At 34.7% G+C, this 25,564-nt stretch overlaps 1 protein-coding gene and 2 long non-coding RNA genes across 3 annotated transcripts; all 3 read right to left on the reverse strand.

Moving 5' to 3' along the window:
- Positions 1-25,404, reverse strand: LOC123274389. Its single transcript, XM_044741987.1, has 6 exons — positions 25,230-25,404; positions 25,067-25,166; positions 6,277-6,474; positions 5,905-6,156; positions 139-359; positions 1-9 (listed from the first exon to the last, which is right to left on the reverse strand). Exons 1-6 carry the CDS (start codon positions 25,374-25,376, stop codon positions 1-3), a joined length of 927 nt encoding a protein of 308 aa, XP_044597922.1. The 5' UTR covers positions 25,377-25,404.
- LOC123274385 lies at positions 22,423-23,188 on the reverse strand. The gene is made up of 3 exons (XR_006511505.1): positions 22,836-23,188; positions 22,683-22,772; positions 22,423-22,609 (listed from the first exon to the last, which is right to left on the reverse strand). It is a non-coding gene; the product is annotated as an uncharacterized LOC123274385 (long non-coding RNA).
- On the reverse strand, positions 23,431-23,789 carry LOC123274386. Its single transcript, XR_006511506.1, has 2 exons — positions 23,726-23,789; positions 23,431-23,562 (listed from the first exon to the last, which is right to left on the reverse strand). It is a non-coding gene; the product is annotated as an uncharacterized LOC123274386 (long non-coding RNA).
- Positions 25,405-25,564: the final 160 nt, after the last annotated feature.

A 25,564-nucleotide genomic window follows, 5' to 3' on the forward strand; every position in this document is an offset into this window, starting at 1 on the left:
CTAATTGAGCTGTAAATAAAATTAAAAAAAAAAAAAAATTCATTCAAAACCCAAAAAATACGGATTGCTAAAAAGTTTATAAATTTTTTTATAATTTTTTTACTCACGTGCTAAACATAAATATTCTGAAAATTTAACCATAAATGACATGCATCCACACTTAGAGTCAATGCACACTCCATAAATGTTCCTGCAGTCTTTATTTTTTGAACAAATTCCACCATAAATTGGTCTACATGAAGTTTGATTCATAGTTACATAGTTTTTATCGCATTTACACTTGTTATCCTTTGAACATATTGCATGATCTATTTGTCTGCAGTCATAATCATTCAAACAGAAGTCATTTAAATTAGCAACTGGAATAAAATTAAGAAAATTAAAACTACTTTTATCTGAGTATTGTAAATTTATACTATTAACAATAAAACTTACGAGGTAGACATTGATTGGATCTATACCCAAACTGTCGTTTGCACTGGCAAAAATTATCAATGCACCTAGAATTTTCGACTACACACAAGTTATCTGCCTCACATACAATTTTATCTGTTGATGTACATAAATAAGTTTTTTCGAATGGATATTGTTGGAAGCATACGCACTCGTTTACTCCAGTACATATTGCATTTGAAATTTTATTCCTAGCGAGTATCTTACTCTCGTAACATACATCACTTCCACAAACTATAACATGACAATAAAATAAAAAATGATATTGAAATCAGCGGACACTTGATGACTTTTTAAAATTTTTCTTGAATAATAAATTAGGTCAAGAAAATTATTTATAAAAAATCGCATTTATAATTTTTTAGTCCCTAGCGGTTTTGTAAATGCCGAAAAAATGACGCAATTATACAGCATTGCGGTCCTTTTTCAGCATTTTTTCGGTTTTTTTGGTCAGTTTTTTTATCGAAACATTACGGAATATTTACCGTAAAAATGCGAATAATTTACGCTAAAAATTTAGAATATTTACGCTGAAAATGCGGCATACTTATGGTAATAAGGTGGTAAAATGACTGTATTAAAACCATATTTAAAAAATGGTGTAAAATTAAATACTGCTCGGACTGGGATTCGAACCCAGAACCTCTTGAAGACATGTCGGCTACTCTACTATTTGAGCTACCTGGTCTATACCAAATTCTCCTATTGCTTATTCTCTATACATTAAGCCACACCGTCTATCTTACGATAAGCATATTTAAAATTAGATATTATTTATTTATATACGGCTTTCTAGTGTACAGGCGTAATAACGCCCTTTTACACCCTAAATCTTATCATTCTGCTTAGTTAACTCTGCCTTATCATTGCGGCTGTGGACCAACTTGTGCCTTCTGTACCGCATTTGCCCTGATCCTCACCACTCGGCTATTGGAACAGTAACATGGGAAAACCACAGAAAAAACCCATGTTAGTACAGTCGGAGCTGGGTTAAGTCTACAGTAATTGATAAGAAACTCTTCTTTATCGACCACTGGAGCATTAGGCCCCTCTCCTAGTGTGCAGAGATCCCTCGCGCTAGCCAACGCTGACTAGAGTGGTCACCCATTCAAGTTGTTGCTTAAAATGTGTGATCGCTCAAGTCAGACGTGTGTTGCCCGGCTATCTCTGCCACTTCCAGAGGCTGGCAACGTAACGTAACGCACATATTGTTAACTATAATCACTGAAAAATATTGGTACGTGCTGGGATCGAACCCGGGTCCCACTCTTTTGAAAAGCGAGCACCGAGCCGACCAGGCCATTGCCAACCTCTTAAAATTAAATAATATAATTATATATGTGAAACAATATAACTTTTCGATTTTAGAAAATTTGCAATTTTCTAAGTGAGAAATTAAAAATTGAAATTAAAATTAGAATATATTTACTTAACATATGTATTCCTTTATATTCATTATCGCTAAATACCTAATTAAAAAATAATATTCTACATAGTATTTATTCAAAAACAGTATTTGTTTTTGCAAAGTAGCGATGGAGAATAAAAAGCAAAATTGGAAATGTTTTATTTTATTCATTTCTAACATAGAAGTGAACTAAAAATAAAATCAAATCTTTAATAATTTTCCATTATATCAGAAAATATTCGGCAAAATTACTGTATTATTACGGTAATTATTTGAAATTTTTTGGGTAAAATTTGGGCATTAATGTGGTAATTGTATAGTATATTCTTGGTAACTGTGCAACATAAGTGCAGTATATATACTGGATAACTACAGTATAAAAACTGGCCAAAACAACTATAGTTTAACCGCATTATCACCGAATTATAATGGTAAATATATGGCATGAGCATAAATGCCGAAAAATTACGGTATTTTTACGGCATTCTCAAAACCGCGAGGGACATGCTTCTAAAGATGGAATTTCATAAACAAATTTTTCTTGCTATAATTTATCTGTTAAAAACTTTATAAAAATAATAAAAGAAATTAGAAAAACGGTTGACCCTGAAGGCCATCCCTGCAACTTCCCGCTAATTCCATACCTAGGCGCGTAAAATTGCACTTATGACGTTTTCGAGCTCTTCGAGCTCAAAAATACAATTTATGTGTTATTTTGAGCTCTCCGAGCTCAAAGAGATAGCTTTGCTATGCTTTTGAGCTCTTCGAGCTCAAAAGTCTTATCAAAATTCGATGAAACACGATTTTTCTAATTTTCAAACTGCTGTAACTTTTTAATAAATTAACCGATTTTCACGCGGTAGGCGGCGATCGATGTGGTTTTTTAAGCTCTATAAATGATTTTAGAAAAAAAAATTGATCTGATGAAAAATTTCGGAGTTATTACAAAAAAACATTTTTTTCGATTTTTTTCGACAACGATATCTCACGAACGCATCAACCGATTCTGACGCTCTATGTGGCGATAGATGCAGGATTTCAAGGTTAAGAGCTGATTAGTTTTTGAAGTTGATCGGTTTCGCTAATTCGGAGATATTTAAAAAAAATGAAAAAAAAAACAACTTTTTTTGTCACTTTTTTTGCAATTTCTCGAAATCTACTGGTCCGAATCGGTTCCAAATTACAAGAAATCTAAGTTTGGCGAAGCCCTTTCGAATGACACCAACTGCGATGAAATCGGTCAAGCCGTTCAAAAGTTACGAGAGGTTTACACACAGACACACACACACACACACATCACCGGTCTGGTTCTAGCCGATGCCCAGTCTTCCAAAAAGCACTCCAGAAGCTGACAAATAAACGAACATAAGGATACTGCAGCTTAACATCAATCACTGCGAAGCTGCGCATGACCTGCTTATGCAGACAGTACGGGAATTAAAGCTCGACGTTGTGCTTTTATCGGAGCCATATAAACATTTAGCTGGACAACCTTGGGAGACGGATATCACCACGAAAGCTGTGATCTGGGCTTGTGGTAAGCTCCCTTTCCAGAGTGTAGTTACCAATGGCAGCGCTGGCTTTGTAGCAGCATCAGTAGATGGCATCCGTTTTTACAGCTGCTACGCACCACCTAGCCTCTCAATTGCTGAGTTTACTGACTTCTTGGACCGACTGACCGAGGACGCGAAGCAACATCATCCAGTGGCGATAGCCGGGGAATTTAACGCCTGGGCAGTAGACTGGGGCAGTAAGCAGACTAATGCACGAGGAAGAAAGCTGCTAGAAGCTCTTTCTACACTAGAAGTAGTCTTGCTCAACAGAGGTGACACGCCGACCTTCACCAAAGGTGACGCAAGCTCGATTGTAGACGTCACTTTTGTCAGTACCAGCCGTGCTAAAGGTAACTCTAACTGGAAGGTACTAGACATCTACACTGCCAGTGACCATCATGCGATACTCTGGGAAACGTCAAACGACCAGAACCTCAGGGGGCCTATCAAGCAATTTAACACCGTCGGTTGGAAGGTGAAATCTTTTGACCCAGAAGTATTGCTAACAGCCCTCGATAGTGATCCGATAGAGACTGGATGTGCAGAAGAACATACTAAGGCCCTGATGATGCGAGTAACACAAGCTTGTGATGCCAGTATGCCTCGCAAACGTGTTATGAATTCAAGACCTGCGGTACACTGGTGGAATGATCATATCAGCAACCTCCGTAAAGAGTGTCATCGAAAGAGAAGAATATCTCAGCGTGGCTATCAACGACCTAACTCTGCAGTGCTGATCGCAGAGTACAAAAAAGCTCGTCGTGAACTTAATAAGGCCATAAAAGAGAGCAAAGGAAGATGCTGGAAAGAGCTCATATACGAGGTCGACAAAGACGTGTGGGGTCGGCCGTATAAGGTGGTCATGACGCACCTGAAGAAACAACAAATGCCGTCACCTACGTGTCCCCAACTCCTTCAGAAAATCGTCACTGCGTTGTTTCCACAGCAACACAGTCTCAATTATCAGTCAACGCAAGATGAACTGGACGACATTCCACCTGTCACTGAAGAAGAATTGTTGGAGGCCTGTAATCGGGTAGGAAATAATAAAGCGCCGGGATTGGACGGAATCCCTAATATAGCCTTGAAAACCATCATAAAGGCAGCACCAACATTATTTCTAGACGCTTACAACGCATGCCTCAAGGAGGGGACTTTTCCTCGTAAGTGGAAACAGCAACGGTTAGTACTTTTACCTAAAGGAAAGAAACCGCCAGAAGAACCGTCATCTTACCGACCACTCTGCATGCTAGATACGGCGGGTAAGATATTTGAGCGTATCATCCATCAGCGAATAGATGCAGTAGTCGACCCACTCTTGGCAGACAACCAGTATGGATTCCGGAAAGGACGATCAACCCTGAACGCGATCAACCTGGTTGTTAATACGGCCAAAGAGGCAATCGCAGGAACTAGATGGAAGGGTGGAACGAAGAAGTACTGCCTGGTGGCTGCCTTGGACATCAAAAATGCTTTCAATTCCGCTAATTGGGACTGCATCATGCAAGCTCTCGACGAGAAAAACGTGCCAACATATCTTCGCAGACTAGTGATTAGCTATTTTACAGATAAAGTGCTGAAATACGATACAAAGAATGGTCCGAAAGAGTATGATATAACCGGTGGTGTGCCACAGGGCTCTGTTCTTGGTCCACTTCTGTGGAATATCATGTATGACGGGCTCCTGAGACTGAAGCTTCCAAGATGTGTCAAACTGGTAGCGTATGCGGATGATGTTGCCGCAGTGATCGTCGCCAAACACCTCGACATGGATGTTTTCGGACGTATCTTCACCGCTTCAAGCATGATGATTCACCGGAGTGCCCGTCCTGCCCAGGAATCAATGAAGACGCGGAGCACGTTTTCTTTGAGTGCCCACGATTTTACCCACAGCGAGATGAGCTGGAGATGATCCTAAAGAAGAAAATCCAACCAGAGACAATAGTAGAAGCAATGTTGTCATCAAGAGCCTCCTGGAACGCCATCAGCACATTTGCAACAGAAGTCCTTATAGACTTGCGTTCCATCGAAAGAAGAAGAGCAAATGACAACAACTAGAAGAAAGGTAAAATAACACCTTAGCTACCAGAAGGAAGAGCAGTAGCTAGATCCTCCCTTCACGAAGTAATGCCTGACGGCGGTTTCCATGAGGGATTAGGGGCAAGAGGAAAAGGGGTTTAGGGTTTAGTGGGTAGGGGCGCTAGCGTCGAGTTTTAGTATGACACTGCGTCGAGTCACCACATATCCAGGCCAAACAACTATGCCTAGAATCCGTAAAAAGGATTCCCCCCCCCTTAAAACAAAAAAAAAAACACACACACACACAGACGTACAGACATCATCGTGAAAATAGTCAGGAAAGCTTCCTAGGACCTCGAAACGTCGAGATCCGATGAAAACTCGATTTTCGAAAAACGGGGTAAAACCTATAACTTCCAGATTTTTTTAAATTTTCAATTTTCTTAGCGGGAAGTTAAAAATTCATCTTACTTGATACACATCCTTTTTCAATAGTATATTGGTTATATTCTCCGTGGCATTGACATGTATTGTTTAAACAAATTGAATTAGGTGTCACGCACTCGTCATTTTCCCAACAAAATCCACGAAAAATTGGAGCGCAATAAATTGAAGTTATTGCAGTAGTATTGGATGTACAAGCGCATACTTTATATTCAGAACATTTTGCAAACTTTACAAGATTACATGCATCATCGTTTTCACACTGAGTACCCAAAACATCTATTACAAATAATAAACTTATTAAATAGTCAATATTAAATCACTTTTTATAGTAAAAAAATTACTCACTGCGTACGCATTGGTTGTTCGGCCGCTGAAAATAATCTTTCTTGCATTTACATTCGCTGTTAACACAAACAGCATTATCAGCAGCACAAGTTTCATTGTTCCAACAAAATCCTCCCAAAATTGGTGCGCAGGTCCATGGATTGGTTCTTACTGTTTTCATCCGGCAGATACATTTGCCGTCTTTGGAACATTTTGCGTGTATTATTTCATTGCAATCTTCATCCAGCTCACAAAATTTTCCTAGCCCGCCTAAGCACACGGAGAGAAAAATATGAAAATCATTCCTATAATTGTAATGAAATGTTTTCCTATTATACCATTTTAGGAGCGATTACTTAAATTATGGGAATTGTACCCATAATTTTTGGGAAATGTTACTATAATTATGGGAATGGTTCCTATAATTATAGGAACGATACCTATAATTATAACTGTAAGGAACCATTCCTATAATATTATGGGAACCATTCCCATAATATTATAGTGATGATGCCTAATAATATTGAGATATTTATCATTACAATTCAAGTTATTTGTGACTTCGATGACCACTTCGAAGCATTTGAAATTATTGGTAATTTCGATAATTTTACTTGCTTCCCAATAACATCATTTGAAATATGTAAAATAAGTAATATTGTTCATATAAACAAAAAAAGTTACATACCCAAAAGGTGGATTTAATAAATATTCAAGGTATGTATTGTAAATAAATAATTTGTTTTAAAAATAAAATAAAATCCCTGATTAAAAAAATCAATTAAAAAGAATTGAAAATGACGAAAAATGAATTCATTTCTAGACTTTTAATTCCTCGATTTTTTCAATGAATAAATAATTTTTAAATTTCTGGCTTCCCAAATTATTAAAAAGAATAGAAATGAATTCACGGCTTTTAATTCTGCTGAATTCATTTCAATCGGTAAATACTTTTGAATTTTCAGCATTGCTGAGAATTGAAATGAATTAAAATGAATTAACAAATTCAAAATCTTTTCAATTCATTTCTATCGGTAAATAATCCTCAAATTCGTTCTGTTTGTATGGTTGAAAAAAATTAAAATGAATTAAAAACTTTCAATTTTTTTTAATTCATTTCAATCGGTAAATGATCCCTATTTCTTTCCGCACCTGTAATAGAGAAAAATTAAAAGGAATTCATATTTTTTAATTCTTATCAATTCATTTCTATCAGTAAATAATCCTCAAATTCGTTCTGTTTGTATGCTTGAAAAAAATTAAAATGAATTAAAAACTTTCAATTTTTTTTAATTCATTTCAATCGGTAAATGATCCCTATTTCTTTCCGCACCTGTAATAGAGAAAAATTAAAAGGAACATATTTTTTAATTCTTATCAATTCATTTCTATCAGTAAATAATCCTCAAATTCGTTCTGTTTGTATGCTTGAAAAAAATTAAAATGAATTAAAAACTTTCAATTTTTTTTAATTCATTTCAATCGGTAAATGATCCCTATTTCTTTCCGCACCTGTAATAGAGAAAAATTAAAAGGAATTCATATTTTTTAATTCTTATCAATTCATTTCTATCAGTAAATAATCCTCAAATTCGTTCTGTTTGTATGGTTGAAAAAAATTAAAATGAATTAAAAACTTTCAATTTTTTTTAATTCATTTCAATCGGTAAATGATCCCTATTTCTTTCCGCAACTGAAATAAACGAAAATTAAAAGGAATTCACATTTTTTAATTCTTATCAATTTATTTCTATCGGTAAATACTTCATAATTCCTATCTTTTTTATTAATTGAAAGCAATAAAAGTGAATTAATAATTTTGAATTATTTCTAATTCATTTCTATCATTAAACACTCCATAATTTCTATTTTTAACTTCCCGCTACGAAAATCGAAGATTTTGAAAAATCGGGAAGTTATTGTTTTCACCCCGTTTTGCAAAAACCGAGTTTTCATCAGATCTCGACTTTTGAAGGTCACAGGAAGCTTCCCTGACTATCCCCGCGAGGTTGTCACGGCGTCTGTATGTATGTGTGTGTGTGTGTGTGTGTGTGTGTGTGTGTGTGTGTGTGTGTGTGTGTGTGTGTTTTTTTTTGTAGGGGGGGAATCCTTTTTACGGATTCTAGGCATAGCTGTTTGGCCTGGATATGTGGCGACTCGACGCAGCGTCATACTAACTCGACACTAACGCCCCTACCCACTAAACCCTAAACCCCTTTTCCTTCTTTCCTCTAATCCCTCATGGAAACCGCCGTCAGGCATTACTTCGTGAAGGGAGGATCTAGCTACTGCTCTTCCTTCTGGTGGCTAAGGTGTTAACTATCTTCCTTCTGTCTTCTGCTATTTGCTCTTTTTCTTTCGGTGGAACGCAAGTCTTTAAGGACTTCTGTTGCAAACGTGTTGGTAGCGTTCCAGGCAGCTTCTGATGACAACATTGCTTCTACTAGTGAATCTGGTTGCATTCTCTGGTTCAGGATCCTCTCCAGTTCTTCACGCTGTGGGATCGAAACGAGGACATACAAAGAAGACGTGCTCCGCGTCTTCAGCAGCTCCTGGGCAGGACGGGCACTCCGAAGAGTCATCGTGCTTAAAGCGGTGTAGATACTCTCGAAAACACCCATGTCCCGACAACATCTGCGTAAGATAGTAATTGACCTCACCGTGATTCCGGTTAAGCCAAATGTCGACCCGAGGTATGAGACGGTGCGTCCACCTACCCTTCTCTGCAGCATCCCATTGTAGTTGCCATCGGCCTATGCTCTTTTGCCGTTCTTCAATTCTAAGTTCTTCCGGGCTCAGTGCAGTTGACCTTTTCGTTGGTAAAGGGCCCGTCTTTCCTCTGCTAGAACTCTAAGAGGTAGGGTTCCAGCAATGACGCACACTGCTTCTTCTGATAGAGTGCGGAAGGCACTAGCTACTCGTAGGGCACTCTGTCGGTATATTGGACCTCCTTTTTCTCCATGATTCTTGGGTTTCCAGTGCATCAGCCCAAATGGATATTCCGTAAGTGAGCACTGATGTGACTACTGATGACAATAGTAGCCTCCTGCTCTGCATTGGGCCTCCGATGTTAGGCATCAGCCGTGCGAGACTAGCCCTCACTACTGACGCTTTGGCACTGACATGTTCCACCTGCTGTTTGAAGTTGAGTCGTGCATCCAGCATCACTCCCAGATAACGGATAAATGGTTGTGATGTGATTTCTCGGTCACCGACATTAATCTTAATTGTTTCAACTTCTTTTCGGCTGGTAATAAGCACTGCTTCGGTCTTCTGCTTGGCCAGTTGTAGGTTCACTGTATCCATCCACTGGTTGATCTTCTCAAAAGTGATGTCAAACAGATGTTGAATCTCGTCGAGGTGTTTGGCGACGATCACTGCGGCAACATCATCCGCATACGCTACCAGTTTGACACATCTTGGAAGCTTCAGTCTCAGGAGCCCGTCATACATGATATTCCACAGAAGTGGACCAAGAACAGAGCCCTGTGGCACACCACCGGTTATATCATACTCTTTTGGACCATTCTTTGTATCGTATTTCAGCACTCTATCTGTAAAATAGCTAATCACTAGTCTGCGAAGATATGTTGGCACGTTCTTCTCGTCGAGAGCTTGCATGATGCAGTCCCAATTAGCGGAATTGAAAGCATTTTTGATGTCCAAGGCAGCCACCAGGCAGTACTTCTTCGTTCCACCCTTCCATCTAGTTCCTGCGATTGCCTCTTTGGCCGTATTAACAACCAGGTTGATCGCGTCCAGGGTTGATCGTCCTTTCCGGAATCCATACTGGTTGTCTGCCAAGATGTGTGTGTGTGTGTGTGTGTGTGTGTGTGTGTGTGTGTGTGTGTGTGTGTGTGTGTGTGAAAGTATGTGAACCGCTTATAACTTTTGAACGGCTTGACCGATTTCATCGCGGTTGGTGCCATTCGAAAGGGCTTGACCAAACTTAGATTTTGAAAAATATTTGGACCGATTTAGATCAATAGATTTTGAGAAATCTTCAAAAAACTGAAAAAAAAAAAAAATTTTTTTCAAATGTGGTTTTTTTTGAATAACTTTTAAACGGCTTGATGGTTCAATTTCAAAAACTAATCAGCTCTTAACCTCAAAAAACCACGTCGATCGCCATCAGTCCGGTCAAAATCGGTTGATTCGTTCGAGAGATATCGTGAACGAAAGAAAACCGAAAAAAAGTGTTTTTTCGGAATAACTCCGAAATTTCTAGCGCGATCAATTCAAAATTTAAGATTCTTTGTGAGGCTTAAAAAACTGCGTCGAATGCTACCAATCGCGTGAAAATCGATTTATTCAATTAAAAGTTATTGCGGTTTAAAAATTCAAAAAATAGTGTCATCAAATCCCTATCAGACTTTTTAGCTCGAAGAGCTCAGAAGCATAGGAAAACAATCTCTTTGAGCTTGGAGAGCTCAAAATAACCCATAAATTGTATTTTTGAGCTCGAAGAGCTCAAAAACGCCATTGGTGCAATTTTAAGCGCCTAAGTATGGAATTAGCGGGAAGTTTCAGGGATGGCCTTCAGGGTCAACCGTTTTCCTAATTTTTTTTATTGATTAAAATAAATAAAAGTGAATTCAAAATTTTCGATTTTTTTTAATTTATTCCAATCGGTAAATGATCCGTATTTCTTTCCGTATACCTGTAATAGTGAAAAATTAAACGGAATTCATATTTTTTAATTCTTATCAATTTATTTCCATTGATAAATACGCGACAATTGTTTTTTGTCTGAATGATTAAAAAAAATTGAAATGAATTCAAAAATTTGAATTCTCTTCTATTTATTTTCATCGGTAAATAATTAACGATACTTATGGTTATGTAATATACTAACCTAAGATAAGATAAAAAGAGAATAATGTCAATCAGTTTGTTAATTAGTTTTTTATTATTGAACCTCAAATTCATTGGGTTGAATACATAAATAATTTCTATTAGGTTCATGATATAGCAGAGATTTAATCGAAATATAAACCAGTTTTGATTTAATGTCTGTTATTGGTAATCGCACTGTTTGATTCGCACAATTATCAACCGCCCAAAGATGCTCAAAGTCGTCAACAGAATGCACATCCAGTTTCCGAATTTCCATCACTGCTTCATTATTTATCAATAAAAATCGAATGATTTGTCCCATTTCGCCATTATTCATTCTAATAAATGAGTTGTTAGTTTTTCTTGCTTGTTGATATACTTGACCGTGATACATCTTTTTTTGAAATAAACAACGACTATAGAATCTGGAGTTTTCCAACTGTCTTCCATCGACATGATCCATGAGTAATGCGCCATTATCAGACTCTACAGCTTTCGATACATTTGGTCGCTTTTTGTTCAAAATCCCTTCACTAAATTGTCGACATGTTTCATTAGATTCAGTAGCTAACACTTTTTGAAAGTTGTTTCAAATTTCAGAATCTTTTGAAATGAGTACAATGTATTATACAAAAAAAATTGAGCTAAAATTTTAACTTCCATCGTCATTTTTAACGATTTTCAAAAATTCAAAATTTGACAAATTTGGCATTTTTGAAAATTTTTTTTCGAAATATTTTTTTTTCAATAACCCTAAGTGTCCCCTTTTAAACAAATAAAAGGCCGTTACTATATCTACAATAGCGTTCGAGATATTACAAAAACAAAGTTGAAAAACTGAAAAAATTGCGAAATTTTGAATTTGCATATCTTTTGAAAAAAATTTTTTTATTGTTTTTCCTTTGGCAGAACTTCGTTTTATGATAAACGAAAACTTCTGACCAAAATTTGTCCGAATCGAAAGAGATCGATTCCAACTATTTGTCGATTTGACAGGGAATGATCCAATTGCCAACTACTTCTTTAAATTTCGAAATTTAGTCATTTTTAAATGGCTGTAACTAGTCTTTTTGTAGCGATAAAAACTGAAATAAAAACAGCGACCCCTTAGAGTTGAGCTGTAGGGCTCATGTTTTGTGAGGATTTTTTTTATATCAAATAAAAACATTTGAGAGGGTAAGAGTTAAAAAAACAAATTAAAAAATTTTTTTGAAGCACCCTAATATTTATATACATATATGTATTATAACGCACCATATCGACCGGATTTACTCCCCTTAGCTTCCAAGCAATCTTAATGGTTAATCGTTAATTTCCGAATTGTTAGTGCTTGAAATTTTTTATTTTAGAAAAATTATAAATTTTGTCAATTATTGCGAAATGATTTTTTTTTACCGTTAAAAATAGCTTTAATATATCGAATTTATGTGAGAGATTACTTAATTATCATTAATCTGAGCTATAATTTGTCTGCCTTTACTGACTTTTAAAATTATTTCGTGATTTACAAAATTTAGGAAAATTCATTAATAACGATGATTTTAGCATTTATCATCTTATAATTTATCAGCTTCTTTTAATCGCAAAATTTGTAAAATTATCTGTTATTCAATCTATTATTCGTAAACTTTAAAACATTGTATTTTAATTTCTTCAGCGACTAAAAATTTGTCAAATTCTCAAGAGATGTGTTACGCGTCCATATCTGTATTTAAATTATGAATATTCCATTTCAACATAAAATATATTATTAGATTGATTTCTTAGGACATTTGGACTACAACCTTTGAATAATTAACACGGTTGACAACCAGTAAATTTTTTTTATTAAGCTAATAAATCTATCTATCTTTGTCTGGCTTGGCCAAATGGCACTTTTTTCAAATATCTTTGAAATGACTCGATCCTATTCAATTTAAAACGTAATTAGATATAAGTCTCAATTGATAATTTTGAATGTCACCAATGAATTGAAAATCGGTTAATCCGTTAGTTTTTTGTCTATCTCGAAATTTGAATGATGGTCTGCAGGGTCAACTTTTACAAAACTTTTTTTGTCGAGAACATTTGTTACTAAAATTAAGTTTTTTTTTCCGATTATTTTACAGATTGCCTAAATAATCTAAAAATCACTGGGCAAGTCACTACTCAACTAAAAATTGGTGACGTAAATGCAGATACCAAACAAGTAAGTAAAAAACTTTCTGATTTCATATTAATATGCGAAGTTTAAAATGAGACTGAAAATAAAGTATATGGATCTAACTCAAATTAAATGGATAAGCACGTTTATGAATATAGTAGTAATAGTATATTACAAAATATAAAGTTTAGAAAATCTAAAAGTGCTCGACTCATCACGCTTATTTCATTCTATAAAAAAAAAAATAATTCATAAGATTAAAACAATAAAAATTTCATGTCTCAATATTCAGTGGTATTCTTATCAATCGTAGAACTATGTAACGCAACAAGAATAATTATTAACAGAAATTATACATAAAATGTACATAGATATATGAAGTCGATTGTTTTAAATGTTGCTGTAATCAAATACAATTAAAAGATAGTGAGTTAGACAGCTATTTCGATAGATAATCTACAATCCTCATAAAGAACTCATGAAAAAAAAAAATTTGACCTAATTATCATTTAATCAATAAAAAAATTGATTTTTCAGATTTACTTCGGAAAGGACAGGTGGGTCACGTCTCAATACTATGAGTTATTAATGGGCTTTCCAAAAATATCGCAATTTATTACATCAGCAGCGAGTTTTATAATTACTGAACCTGTCTTATTGAACTGTACCATTACGGGGAAGTCATCTAACAGGTCAAAAAACAAAAAAAACAGAAATGAATCCGATGAACTGAAACATCTAGACCCGGATTTGCTAGCCCACATGAGAGGTAACAATGATGTGTTTTAAACAGCTCCTATTTTTAACTTCCCGCTAAGAAAATTGGAAATTTTGGAAAATCAGGAATTTATTGCTTTTACCCCGTTTTCGAAAATCAAGTTTTCATCAGATCTCGACGTTTTGAGGTTCTAAAAAGATCTGTGTGTGTGTTTTTTTTGTTTTTTTTTTTTTTTTTTCTTAATATTATAGAGGAGGTAAAATACATTTACGTATGCCAAGACTTGGTGTTGGTGCCAGGACTAGGTGTTTGCCTGGGTATGGCGGATTCAGAAGTCAATATTATTTTGCAACAATAGCGACTAAACATCCTCCTCTCTCCTTTCCCCATAGATGATACAGGGGAGACTGGAACGGGACCGCGTTAGCATTACTTCAATTCAGTCCATGTTGCGTCTCACGACGCCTACTTCTTGTTAATACTGGTTTCTAATCCCTTTCTGCGATTTTTTTTTAAAGGCGCTGCGCGTAGGCTGCGACAACTGACCAGTTTTCTTCTTTTTTGATCATGCAGGTTACCAGGCTCTCAGGGGAGAGCGTGGTGCCTATTGTTTCTTCGGTGCTGCTTCTGTCGTCCTTCCACCGATCACACTCGAAAAGCGTGTGCTCGGCGTTGTCAATTTTGTCTGAGCAGTATTTGCACGTCGGTGTGCTGTGCAAACCGATCTTGAAAAGATAGGCATTGAACTGCCCATGTCCCGTCAATAGCTGGGTCAGAAAGAAGTCCGTGTCCCCGTATTTCCGAAAAAGCCAGACGTTGATGTTTGGGATTAGGCGCGCCGTCCATCTGCCCGTCTCTCCCGATGTCCATCGGCCCAGCCACTCTTGCTGCAATTCCGCCTTTATCCTCGTTCTTGTGTCCTCCATGTTTTCGTCACTGTTTTGAACATCATAGAGTTTTGCTCTCTCAAATGCGAGTAGATCGATGGGCGTGGCTTCTGCTATGACCAATACAGCGCCGCTTCGGAAACTGTGCGGTAGGCGCAGGCAACCCTGAGAGCGCCTCGCCGCTGTACTGCTGCTATCTTTCGCCGGTAGGTCTTCTGCTTTAATGTATCTGCCCATATCTCCGCTCCATGAAGCAGTACCGAGTGGACTGCTTCTAGAAGAACTCTTCTCTTTTTTGTTCTTGGTCCCATAGTGTTGGTCATATTTCGTGCTAGGCTAGACACCGTCTTGCTGGCTTTCTTGCATGCACTGTCGAGGTGTTCACGGAAAGATAGTTTCTCGTCTATCATTACCCCTAGATAGCGCAGGGCCCTTGTTGACATCAGTGTTGTTCCTCCCATGCCCACAGCGAATGGTTTTGGGAACCATTTTTGACGTGTCAAAACGACCATCTTGGTTTTCTGTTTGGCGAGTTTCAGGTGATGCTTATCAAGCCAAGTCTCGACAGCGTCAATAGTTTCCCGAACTAGCAGTTCGGCCTCTTCTACGCTGTCCACCATTATAGTGACCGCAACGTCGTCTGCAAAGCCTGTTAGCTCTACTTGCTCTGGCAACGGAATTCCAAGAAGCTCGTCGTAGTCTGCGTTCCATAGATCGGGCCCCATTATTGAGCCTTGCGGCACGCTAGCCGTTATGGCGTATTCTTGTGGGCCTTCGGTAGTTTCCACTATTAGCTTTCTATCGTCAAGGTAGTTGTTGACTAATGCCAGATTCTCTGGCTCCGCGTCAAACTTGTACTCCAGAGCGTCTAAAATGTCTCCCCAGTTTGCGCTGTTAAATGCGTTTTTGACATCTAGCGTGAGGAGAAGGCATACTTTACGAGCTTTGAGACTACCATACCATGCTTGTGTTGCTGTCTTTATGACTTTCTCAATCGCTCCGACTGTCGAACGACCTTTCCGGAAGCTATGCTGGTTGGTGGAAAAACCTCCAGCATGGTCTATGTCGTTGCGAAGTCTCCCTTGTATGAGCTTCTCGAGCAGTTTTCCGACAATGTCTAGCATGTGTGTGTGTGTGTGTGTGTGTGTGTGTGTGTGTGTGTGTGTGTGTGTGTGTGTGTGTGTGTGTGTGTGTGTGTGTGTGTGAGTGAGTGCATGTGACCCTCTTATAACTTTTGAACGGCTTGACCGATTTTATCACGGTTGGCGCCCGTCGAAAGGGATTGTCCAAACTTAGATTTTGAATACAGTTTGGAATAACTTTTAAACGGCTTTACCGATCGATTCCAAAAACTAATCAGCTCTTGATATCAAAAAATCACGCCGATCGCTGCCAGTCTGAACAAAATCGGTTCATTCGTTCCTGAGTTATCGTTGTCGAAAAAAAAATCCGAAGAACGTGTATTATCGGAATTACTCCGAAATTCCTAGTTTGATCAATTCAAACAAAGATTTTTTATGAGGCTGAAAAAACTGCGTCGAATGCCGCCAACTACGTACAAATCAGTTGATTCATTCAAAGGTTATTGTGGTTTGAAAATTCAAAAAAAAGTATTCTACGAAACATCCAGCAGACTTTTGAGCTCGAAGAGCTCAAAAGTATAGAAAAGCTATCTCGCTGAGCTTGGAGAACTCAAAATAAGACATAAATAGTATTTTGGAGCTCGAAGAGCTAAAAAATATCATTAATGCAATTTTAAGCGCCTAGGTATGGAATAAGCGGGAAGTTGCAGCGAGGACCTTTAAAATCAACCGTTTTCCATATTTTTTCAATAACGATTATTGATTTCAATTTCTCAGTATATATTGATAACTGCAAAATTTGCGTAGAACGAATTTTTTAAAATTATTTTCAATGAATATTGTTAAAGAGGGATTATTATTCACCTATTCATAAAAAATTTCCTGGACCCTTACTTCTACTCAAACACACTTATATTTATTTTTTTTTATATTGCAGATGTATTTGAACACTATTTAAAAATATCTATTCACATGCGTTTTTATTCTCAAGTTGAAAAAGATAAGCACTTGGGGAACTTAAGAAAATATTTAAGCAAATCTATTGCGAAGATAAAAGGAAATGCAAAAAAAAAAGCCAAAATATTAATAAAAATGATAAAAAAAAAGAAAGCGGAAGTGAAGTGCTGCTCAGAAATGATAATTCAAAGGATGCGAAAAATAGTGAAGAGGAAAGTGAGCCTGAGACTGACGACCCTAATAAACTGTATGAAAAGGCTGAGTTCGAAAATGAGGAGGCTGAGTTCGAAAATGAGAAGGCTGAGTTCGAAAATGAGGAGGCTGAGTTCGAAAATGAGAAGGCTGAGTTCGAAAATGAGGAGGCTGATATCGAGAATCGGAGGGCTGCAGTCAGGGATGGCGTGACTGATGACGAGGATGATGAGGATGGGATCGAGGAAGGTGCTTTGATAATTGATGAAGACAAAGTGGACAGTTCAGCGGAGAACGACAGCGACGTAGAACGTGAAATTGATGATGAAAGTGCCACTGAATAGACGCCTTACTTAAATATTTATAGTATTACTTAATTTTTAAAAAATGCATCACGTTTGTTATATAAAATAAAAAAATAAATTAAATTAAATTAAATTTTGTTCTGTTATTTGTAAATTAACTATTGCATTTGTCCTCAGGATGGAACTGCTGAAAAATTTTACTATTTCCTGAATCAGATCGTAAAGCTTGTTCAAAAAACACCACAAGCTCAAAAATAAAAATAAAAATAAATAAATAAATAAATAAATAAATATATATATATATATATATATATATATATATATATATATATATATATATATATATATTATAAATCATATACATATAATATAATATAATATATAATTTAATATATAATACATAATTTATAAACAAATTTGAATTAAAATTTATTTTATTCAAATTATTATCATAATCATAAGCAGGGCCTGGAAGTTCAGGCTCAACAATAAACAGTAAAAAAAGAGCGAAATTCGTTTAATAATCAAAATCAAAGTGACAAACGCGAGCAAATTCACGCGCATGAATTTATGCTACAGCATATGCATGAAATGTCAAAACGAAAGTGAGGTTGGCTGCGAAACACGTGTATATTAATCAACAAAACCTCAAATCGTAAAATAAATAATAATTTTATAGTGCATTTAATGTCAATAAAAAATATTTCTTAACGTGAGCATGTGAGGAGCGAGAAAAAAAATTCAGCAAAGTTTTTTTAGAATTCTCAGATATATCTTTATTGCCAAAAATACAGATTGTCTAAGACTACAACAATTTTTTTCAACTGACATCAATGAAATTTTTCTGAGCCGATTGTTATAATACAAGTATTCTGATCTATTTGGATCCGTACTCATTAAAAATTTATTTATGTAAATTCATCCGTAAATTTCTGTTTTGTGAACAATTACAAGATGTCTAGTAAATTCAGTGTGATGTGCAAAGAATCCTAGCAATATTTTTAAGACATTATTTTTTCATTGACACATGGAGACACTTTCTGTTCCTGGCACTCATGAGCGACACTTTCTACACTTAAGACACTTCAGCAACACGTGAGCGACACGCCAGAGACGATTTCTGTTCCGAAAACACTTCAGCAAAACGTAAGCGACGTATTTTATTTTTCAGAAAATCCAGTGACACTTTCTGTGCCTCGGAAACATCTATTTGAATCGATACTATTTAATAATTTATTCAGACAAATAAATTTGTGAAATTTTATTTCATAAATATTAACTTAGTAAAAAATTTCAAAACTCGTCAACCGTCTGCTGAATCCAGTGTCATTTGCAAAGAACCCTAGTGATATTTTCAAAATTTTTATTTTTTTCAGCGACACATGGCGACACTTTCTGACCCTGAGACGATTCATTGACACGTAGGCGACACTTTCTTCGCCTCGGATACTCCAGCGACACATGAACGACACTTCGTGGACACGTGGGCGACACTTCTAGTTTGTGGACACTTTAGCGAAGATTAGGCAACACTTAAAGGACACTTCGTGGACAGGTGGACGACACTTCTAGTTTGTGGACACTTTAGCGAAGATTAGGCGACACTTTCTGTTTGAACATTCTAGCGACACTTGAAGGACACCTCAGCGGCACTTACTGTGCCTTTGATACGCCAGCGACACATACGCGACACAACACGGAAGACATAATTTAAGCCGGTTAGTGGTACAAGTCTAAACTTGGCGGACAACTAACAATTATTGGAATTTTTTCCCAGCCGATTTTTATAGTACACGTAGTCTGATCTATGTGGATTCCTTTTTACAAATTTGTTCAGAGAAAAGAATTTGTAAATTTTGATTTCATAAACAGTAACTTCGTGAATAATTTTAAAATTCGTTAACCGTCTGCTGAATTCAGTGTCATGTGCAAAGAATCATAGTGATATTTTCACAATATTTTATTTTTCAGCGACACATTGTGACACTTTCTGATCCTGAGAGCTTCCATCGATACGTAGACTACACTATCCTTGCCTCAGATACTTCAGCGACACATGAGTGACACTTCGTGGACACGTGGGCGACACTTCTAGTTTGTGGATACTACAGCAACATATGAGCGACACTTGTGTTTGAATCATTCCAGTAACACTTGGAGGACACCTCAGCGACACTTTCTGTTCCTCGGACACTCCAGCGACACATGAGCGTTACCCCTGTTGGAAAACTCCAATAAGATCCTATCAAAAGCGACAAAAGCCACATAGAAACCAATAAAATTGATTGGTTTTTAAGTGGCTTTTGATGGGATCCTATTGGAGTTTTCAAACAGGGACGGGGACAAGTGAGCGACACTTCAGTGACATAAGGGCGTCACTTCCTCTGTTTGACATTCCAGCGATACATGGAAGACACCTGAGCGCCACTTCTTTTGCCTCGGACACTTCAGCGACACATGAGCGACACTCGTTGATACGTGGGCGGCACTTCTCGGTCATTGGACATTTCAACGACACGTGGGCAATACTTTCTGTTCCTGAGACATTTCAGCAATAAATGGGCAACACTTTTTGTTCCTGGATCACCTCAGTGACTCGTGTGCGACATCTTCGGTTCTTGGGACACTCCAGAGACATGTCGGCTACATTTTCTTTTATAGGGACACCAGCGACACTTTCTGTTGGGCTACTTGTCACTTTTATTTGAAAATTAGCATACGCTGGCATTAGAGATTGACTTCCAGTGACATTTAAAGGATATTTAAAAGAACCTTGAGCAAAAATTTTTTTTTGCTCGACGGGCGGAAAGTGGCAACTTTCGTGCCGCTGCGCTAAACAAAGTTGCCGCTTCCGCCTTCGTCGGACAAAAAAATAGTTTTTTTGTGTCATACCTAGGGGTCTTGTTAATTGATATTCTAGTTCAAAAAAATAAAAAAAAATAAAATTGTTGTAGTCTAAGACAATCTATATTTTTGACAATAAAGTTATCTGAAAATTTTAAAAATCTTTGCTGAATTTATTTTCTCGCTCCTCACATGCTCACGTTGAGAAATATTTTTTATTGGCATTAAATTCACTATAAAATTATTATTTATTTTACGATTTGAGGTTTTGTTGCTTATATCCACGTGTTTCGCAGCCAACCTCACTTTCGTTTTGACATTTCATGCATATGCTATAGCATAAATTCATGCGCGTGAATTTGCTCGCGTTTGTCACCTTGCTTTTGATTATTATAACCGAATTTCGCTCTTTTTCTACTGTTTATTGTTGAGCCTGAACTTCCAGGCCCTGATCATAAGTATTGGAAATAATTCAATTAAATGAAATTAAAATTTTTTTATCATACTTTCAGAATTGGAATGAATTAAAATGAGAAAAATTTGAATTCAATTCAATACAAAATGAAGAATCGAAAAGAATTAAAATGACTGAGGTTTGAATTATTTTAAATATGATAATGAGAATTGGAATGAATTAAAATGAGAAAAATTTGAATTCATTTCAATACAACATGAAGAATAGAAAAGAATTAAAATGACTGAGATTTGAATTATTTTGAATTATTTTTAATATGATAATGAGAATTGGAATGAATTAAAATGAGAAAAGTTTGAATTTTTTTTAATTCATTTTAATGCTGCACGAAAAATTAAAAAGAATTCAAATTACCGGTATTTGAATTCTTTTCTATTCTTTTTAATGCGACCATAGGAATTAAACAGAATTAAAAAGAATTGAAATAGTTTCAATTCTTTTCAATTGATTTTTTTAATCAGGGATTGTAAAACTAAACAATGAATTTCCATATTTAATTGGCTCCTCTAATTGTATAGTGAGAAAATATTCCTTTTATTAGAGAAACTTTAGAATTGCTACAATATTTTTCAATATTATCTAACACAAAAATAACTTAGTTGGAGTAAACAATTTAAGATTAAGTACACACGTGAATGAAAATTATGAAAAAGAAATTTTTTCACTCTAGTGAAAGATCAATTTTTATTTATAAAAAAAAATTTATTAGCAAAAAAATATATAATAATTACTTTATATTTTTTAAGTGATTGCTTCATTATTATGAACATAAATATTTTTCTATTATTATGTGCGTCATTCCCATAATATTATAGGAACCATTCCTTTAAGGAGGTTCGAGCGAATCTAATGTAAAAAATAATTTCCAACTTTGAGCTTTGAAATTAAGTATATGTATAAGTAAATACGTCATTTATCTAATCCCAAAATTTAAAAAAAATTCACCGTTTAGTTACTTAGATATTAAATTTTAAAAATTACATATTTTATCTCCTTATACACGGGCTCTTATGGCGGACAAACTTTTGTCGAGACTTTAATTATTTTTTTCAATATTAATCTCCCAACTTTAACGGATAAAAAACTATACACAAGAGACTTGTATTATTGCAAAATATAAAAACAATTTAATAATAATACATTACTGATATAATTTTTGAAATATTTAAAGTCAAATTTTATGTTTGTAACTCGTTTATCGTCAGCCACTTATTAAAATAAAGATTTGACAACACCGCGTCAACAGCTGAGAAAAAAGAAAAGGATAGAAATATAAGGTAAAAGTCCCTATTATGAGACACTTTTCAAGGTAGGTTGAACATTTCTGCGAATAATAAATCCATTTAAAAAGAAAATACACTTTTAATCGCATTTTACAGTAATTTGATGATTATTAAATCAATATTTCTAATGTGTTTATAATTTTTTTGGTTAAAAATGAATTAAATTATGGTTTCTTAAGAGAACCTATGAGACCCTATTTATGAGACACTTTAAAGTCACATGTCCCCAGTGTCTCAAACCACAGGACCCTATTTTTGAGACAGTTAAAAAATCAGTGAAATTGATCAAATTTTATATATTTTTTAATTTTAGACAGTCCTATTTACAAAATATGAAATTATTTTAATTTTTAATCAACTCATAATTGAATTTTTATCAGTTAAATAATTAATTAACGAAAATTATTGAATTAAATCTATTTTTCTTTCTTGATTTTTTTTGTAATTCTTCGACTTGAGCAATTAACTTTTTCTTTTCTTCTTGTAATATATTTTATTTTTAAGTTTTTCTTCTTTCATGTTTTTTAACTTTTCTTTTTTTAATTGTTTGTACCATTCATCAGAGATCCCCACAGATGGTAACTTTGACTTGCCTGTTTTTTCAATTTTTATTATTTTTTTCTTCAGTAAATAATCCAACGGCAAAGTGAATATTTCTTTCAGAGGTTTTTCGGGAGATTTATCTAAAAATATGAATTTTTCGTAATTCTAATCATAATTCTTAAAACTAGTTCATGACTAATTATTTTACGTTACCGTTATCAACAGTTATTATTGAAAACTTATGAATAAAACGATGTTTGTCAATCATTGCAGGCGTAGGATCCAAATTGTCTTTCATAAATTCTAAAAAACAGTCACATCAAATTAAATTTATCGAACATAAATGTGAGGTTGACATTTACATACCTAATTGATAAATTTTGTTGTTTATAGGATTTGTAGGATGAACATTTGTGAGCTCTTTTGTAATCTATCTGAGCTGTACAGACATATCTAAGTTTGTATCATCAGTAGAGATAGTTTGATCAATTAGGCTGTGTTCACTAAAGTCTTTAGAAGGGCACCGTATTACATTATTGCTATCAGTTAATGATTCTTGAAGACTAACTTGACTAGATTCATATGTAACCGTAAAAAGTTGTCCATCATTAGTTAAATTATTTTATTCACAGTTTATCACATTAGAATGATTGTCTAAGATGATAACAAATTGTAATACATCTTTAATAAGTCAGTTTTCGTCACAGGTGACCCTATTGCTGCTCTATAGAATAACAACTGAACAATAACATCCTCTTCTTTTAAAGATAATACTATCGCTGGCTCAGTTCTAATTTTTGCCTTCTCAGGACTAATACTTTTTCATCTAACAAAGGTAGCAATCGGTACTCCATAAATAGCAACTGCTTTTCTCAAGGACATCTCTATGTCTTCTATTGCTTTTAAAGCTTTTTCTATATTTGACGAATCATAATTACTTAAGCCTTTTAACTTTTTTTTCTTCAGTTTATTATTCACATTGGAACACAACACTTTTTTTTGGTTGAATTTGATGATTGAGTTTTTGTCTCTTTAGGATTTTGTTTATCCCTCATTATCTCAGCTTTTTATTATAAATTACTTTTTACTTAGCCTGAAATAAATAATATACTTTTAGAGTCAATATACAACAAAATATTATAAATTTATCCAAAACATTTAATTAAAAAAACAGAAAAACTTGTTGACAAAGTTATTCAATGTTATGATTTGAGGTTAGGTTCATAATCTAAAGCTATTTGACTAAAAATACTTACTTTTAGAAAAATATTTGAGGTTTTAATAACAGCCAATATTTTATGACATATAATTGTACTATTTGTATAATTAATATAACATATTAACAATATAAAATCTTATAAATGTACACTGTCTCACTTAATCGGGACAACCCTGTTGAAAATCTCCAATAGGATCCCATCAAAAGCGACAAAAGCCACTTAGAAACAAATAAAATGTATGGGTTTCTAAGTGGCTTTTGTCGCTTTTGATGGGATCCTATTGGAAATTTTAAACAGGGAAGCCGAAATACACATGTCCGTGTTACATGGTACACCTAGTAAAGTGTCTCATAAACCGGGGCATTCACGTTTATAAGTGTAGGTATTGTGAGACACTCAGATTTAAAATATTGTAATAAAAAAACGCATAAATATGTATAGAAATAAAGTCTATGACTCATCAGCTTTCAATTGATATACAATTTAACATAAAGAGAATGAAGAGAATGAAATTAAACTAATATAAAAAACTAGGTAGCCGTTGCCGTTTTACTATTCTCGGTCGTGGCTTTGAGCACAGATAACAAACCTCGCACTTTAATAAATATTTTTTAAAAACAGTATGGAATTAATTAAGAGCAAAAGTCGAAAATTGCTTTTGAAATATTTATTATATTTTTGGTATGCTAGCGGTGTGTTTGTTTTTATAAAATAGTATTTTTATGTAGTGTATCATAAATGGGGACATCGTCTCATAATAGGGACTTTTACCTTAGTTACAGAGAGAGAAATGTTTAACTCACACACTCATCCACGTCTCAGTTATGGGTATAATCAAGCGCGCTATTGCCAAATCTGTTTATTTATTCCGGCAAGTAATAAATACGAAAGTCATTTTATTACTTTACTTTATTAAATAAGTAAAAACCATCAATTATTAAATTGTTTAAATTATTTTAAATTAAAATAAAGAATTTTGACGAATATTGGAAAGACTAAAATTAAAAAAAAATTTTTAACATTATTTTGATTCATTCGTTACGCTCGAACTTCCTTAATAGTATAGGAACCATTCCTATAATATTACAGGAATTATTCCTTTAATAATATAGAGACCATTCCTATAATATTATAGGAACCATTCTCATAATCTATTGAAGCTATTCCATTATTGTATAGGAACGTTTCCAATAAACTATGGGTATGGTTCCCATAATGAGCATAGGATTGATACCCATAATGATCATTTATTATAGGAACCATTCCCATAATTTTTGGAAAGGTTCCTATAAATTTCTCTCCGTGTATAAGTATAAATAATTAGTTTGAATGGATTTTTTTTTTATAACAATATTAATTTTTTAATTATATAATTACTCAAGATAATGTCCCCGATGCATCGGAAGTAATTATCTGGCCATGTTCGTTGACACTGATCTATTGAATCGCAACATGGACGTGGTAGATTGGGATTGCACTGTTTAACATTGTCAAAAATAATTATTTAAAAGAAATTAGCAATGTAATTAAAAATATTTACAAGAGTATGCTTTAAAGCGCATGTAACATCAAGACTAGTTTCGTTTGAAGAAGAACATTCGTTAGAAATTACTATCACAATAAGTGATATTATCCATGAATTAACTTTCAACATTTTTATACTATTTAACGAAACGATTGGTTTCATACTAAAACTTGTTTAATCTACACAATATCAAATAAAATACGAGTAATTATTTTTTTATTACTATGATAATAAAAAAATTCTCCTTTAAAGTAATTATTAAATATATCTTCTATTATAAAATGAATTTTTTCTATTCAATACTAATTGAATATTATTAAATTTTGAATTAGATATCATTAATTAATATT

Source organism: Cotesia glomerata, unplaced genomic scaffold, assembly GCF_020080835.1.
Source record: "Cotesia glomerata isolate CgM1 unplaced genomic scaffold, MPM_Cglom_v2.3 scaffold_32, whole genome shotgun sequence".
Lineage (NCBI taxonomy): Eukaryota > Metazoa > Arthropoda > Insecta > Hymenoptera > Braconidae > Cotesia > Cotesia glomerata.

Excerpts from the sequence above, each read along its gene's own strand:
- LOC123274389 (XM_044741987.1), bottom strand. The coding sequence starts at position 25,376 with ATGAAACCAATCGTTTCGTTAAATAGTATAAAAATGTTGAAAGTTAAT. Across the intron at positions 6,475-25,066 it reads CATCGGGGACATTATCTTGA|GCGGGCTAGGAAAATTTTGT; the intron begins GTAATTATATAA and ends CCGTGTGCTTAG. Across the intron at positions 360-5,904 it reads TGAAAAAGGATGTGTATCAA|TTGCTAATTTAAATGACTTC; the intron begins GTAAGATGAATT and ends ATTTTATTCCAG.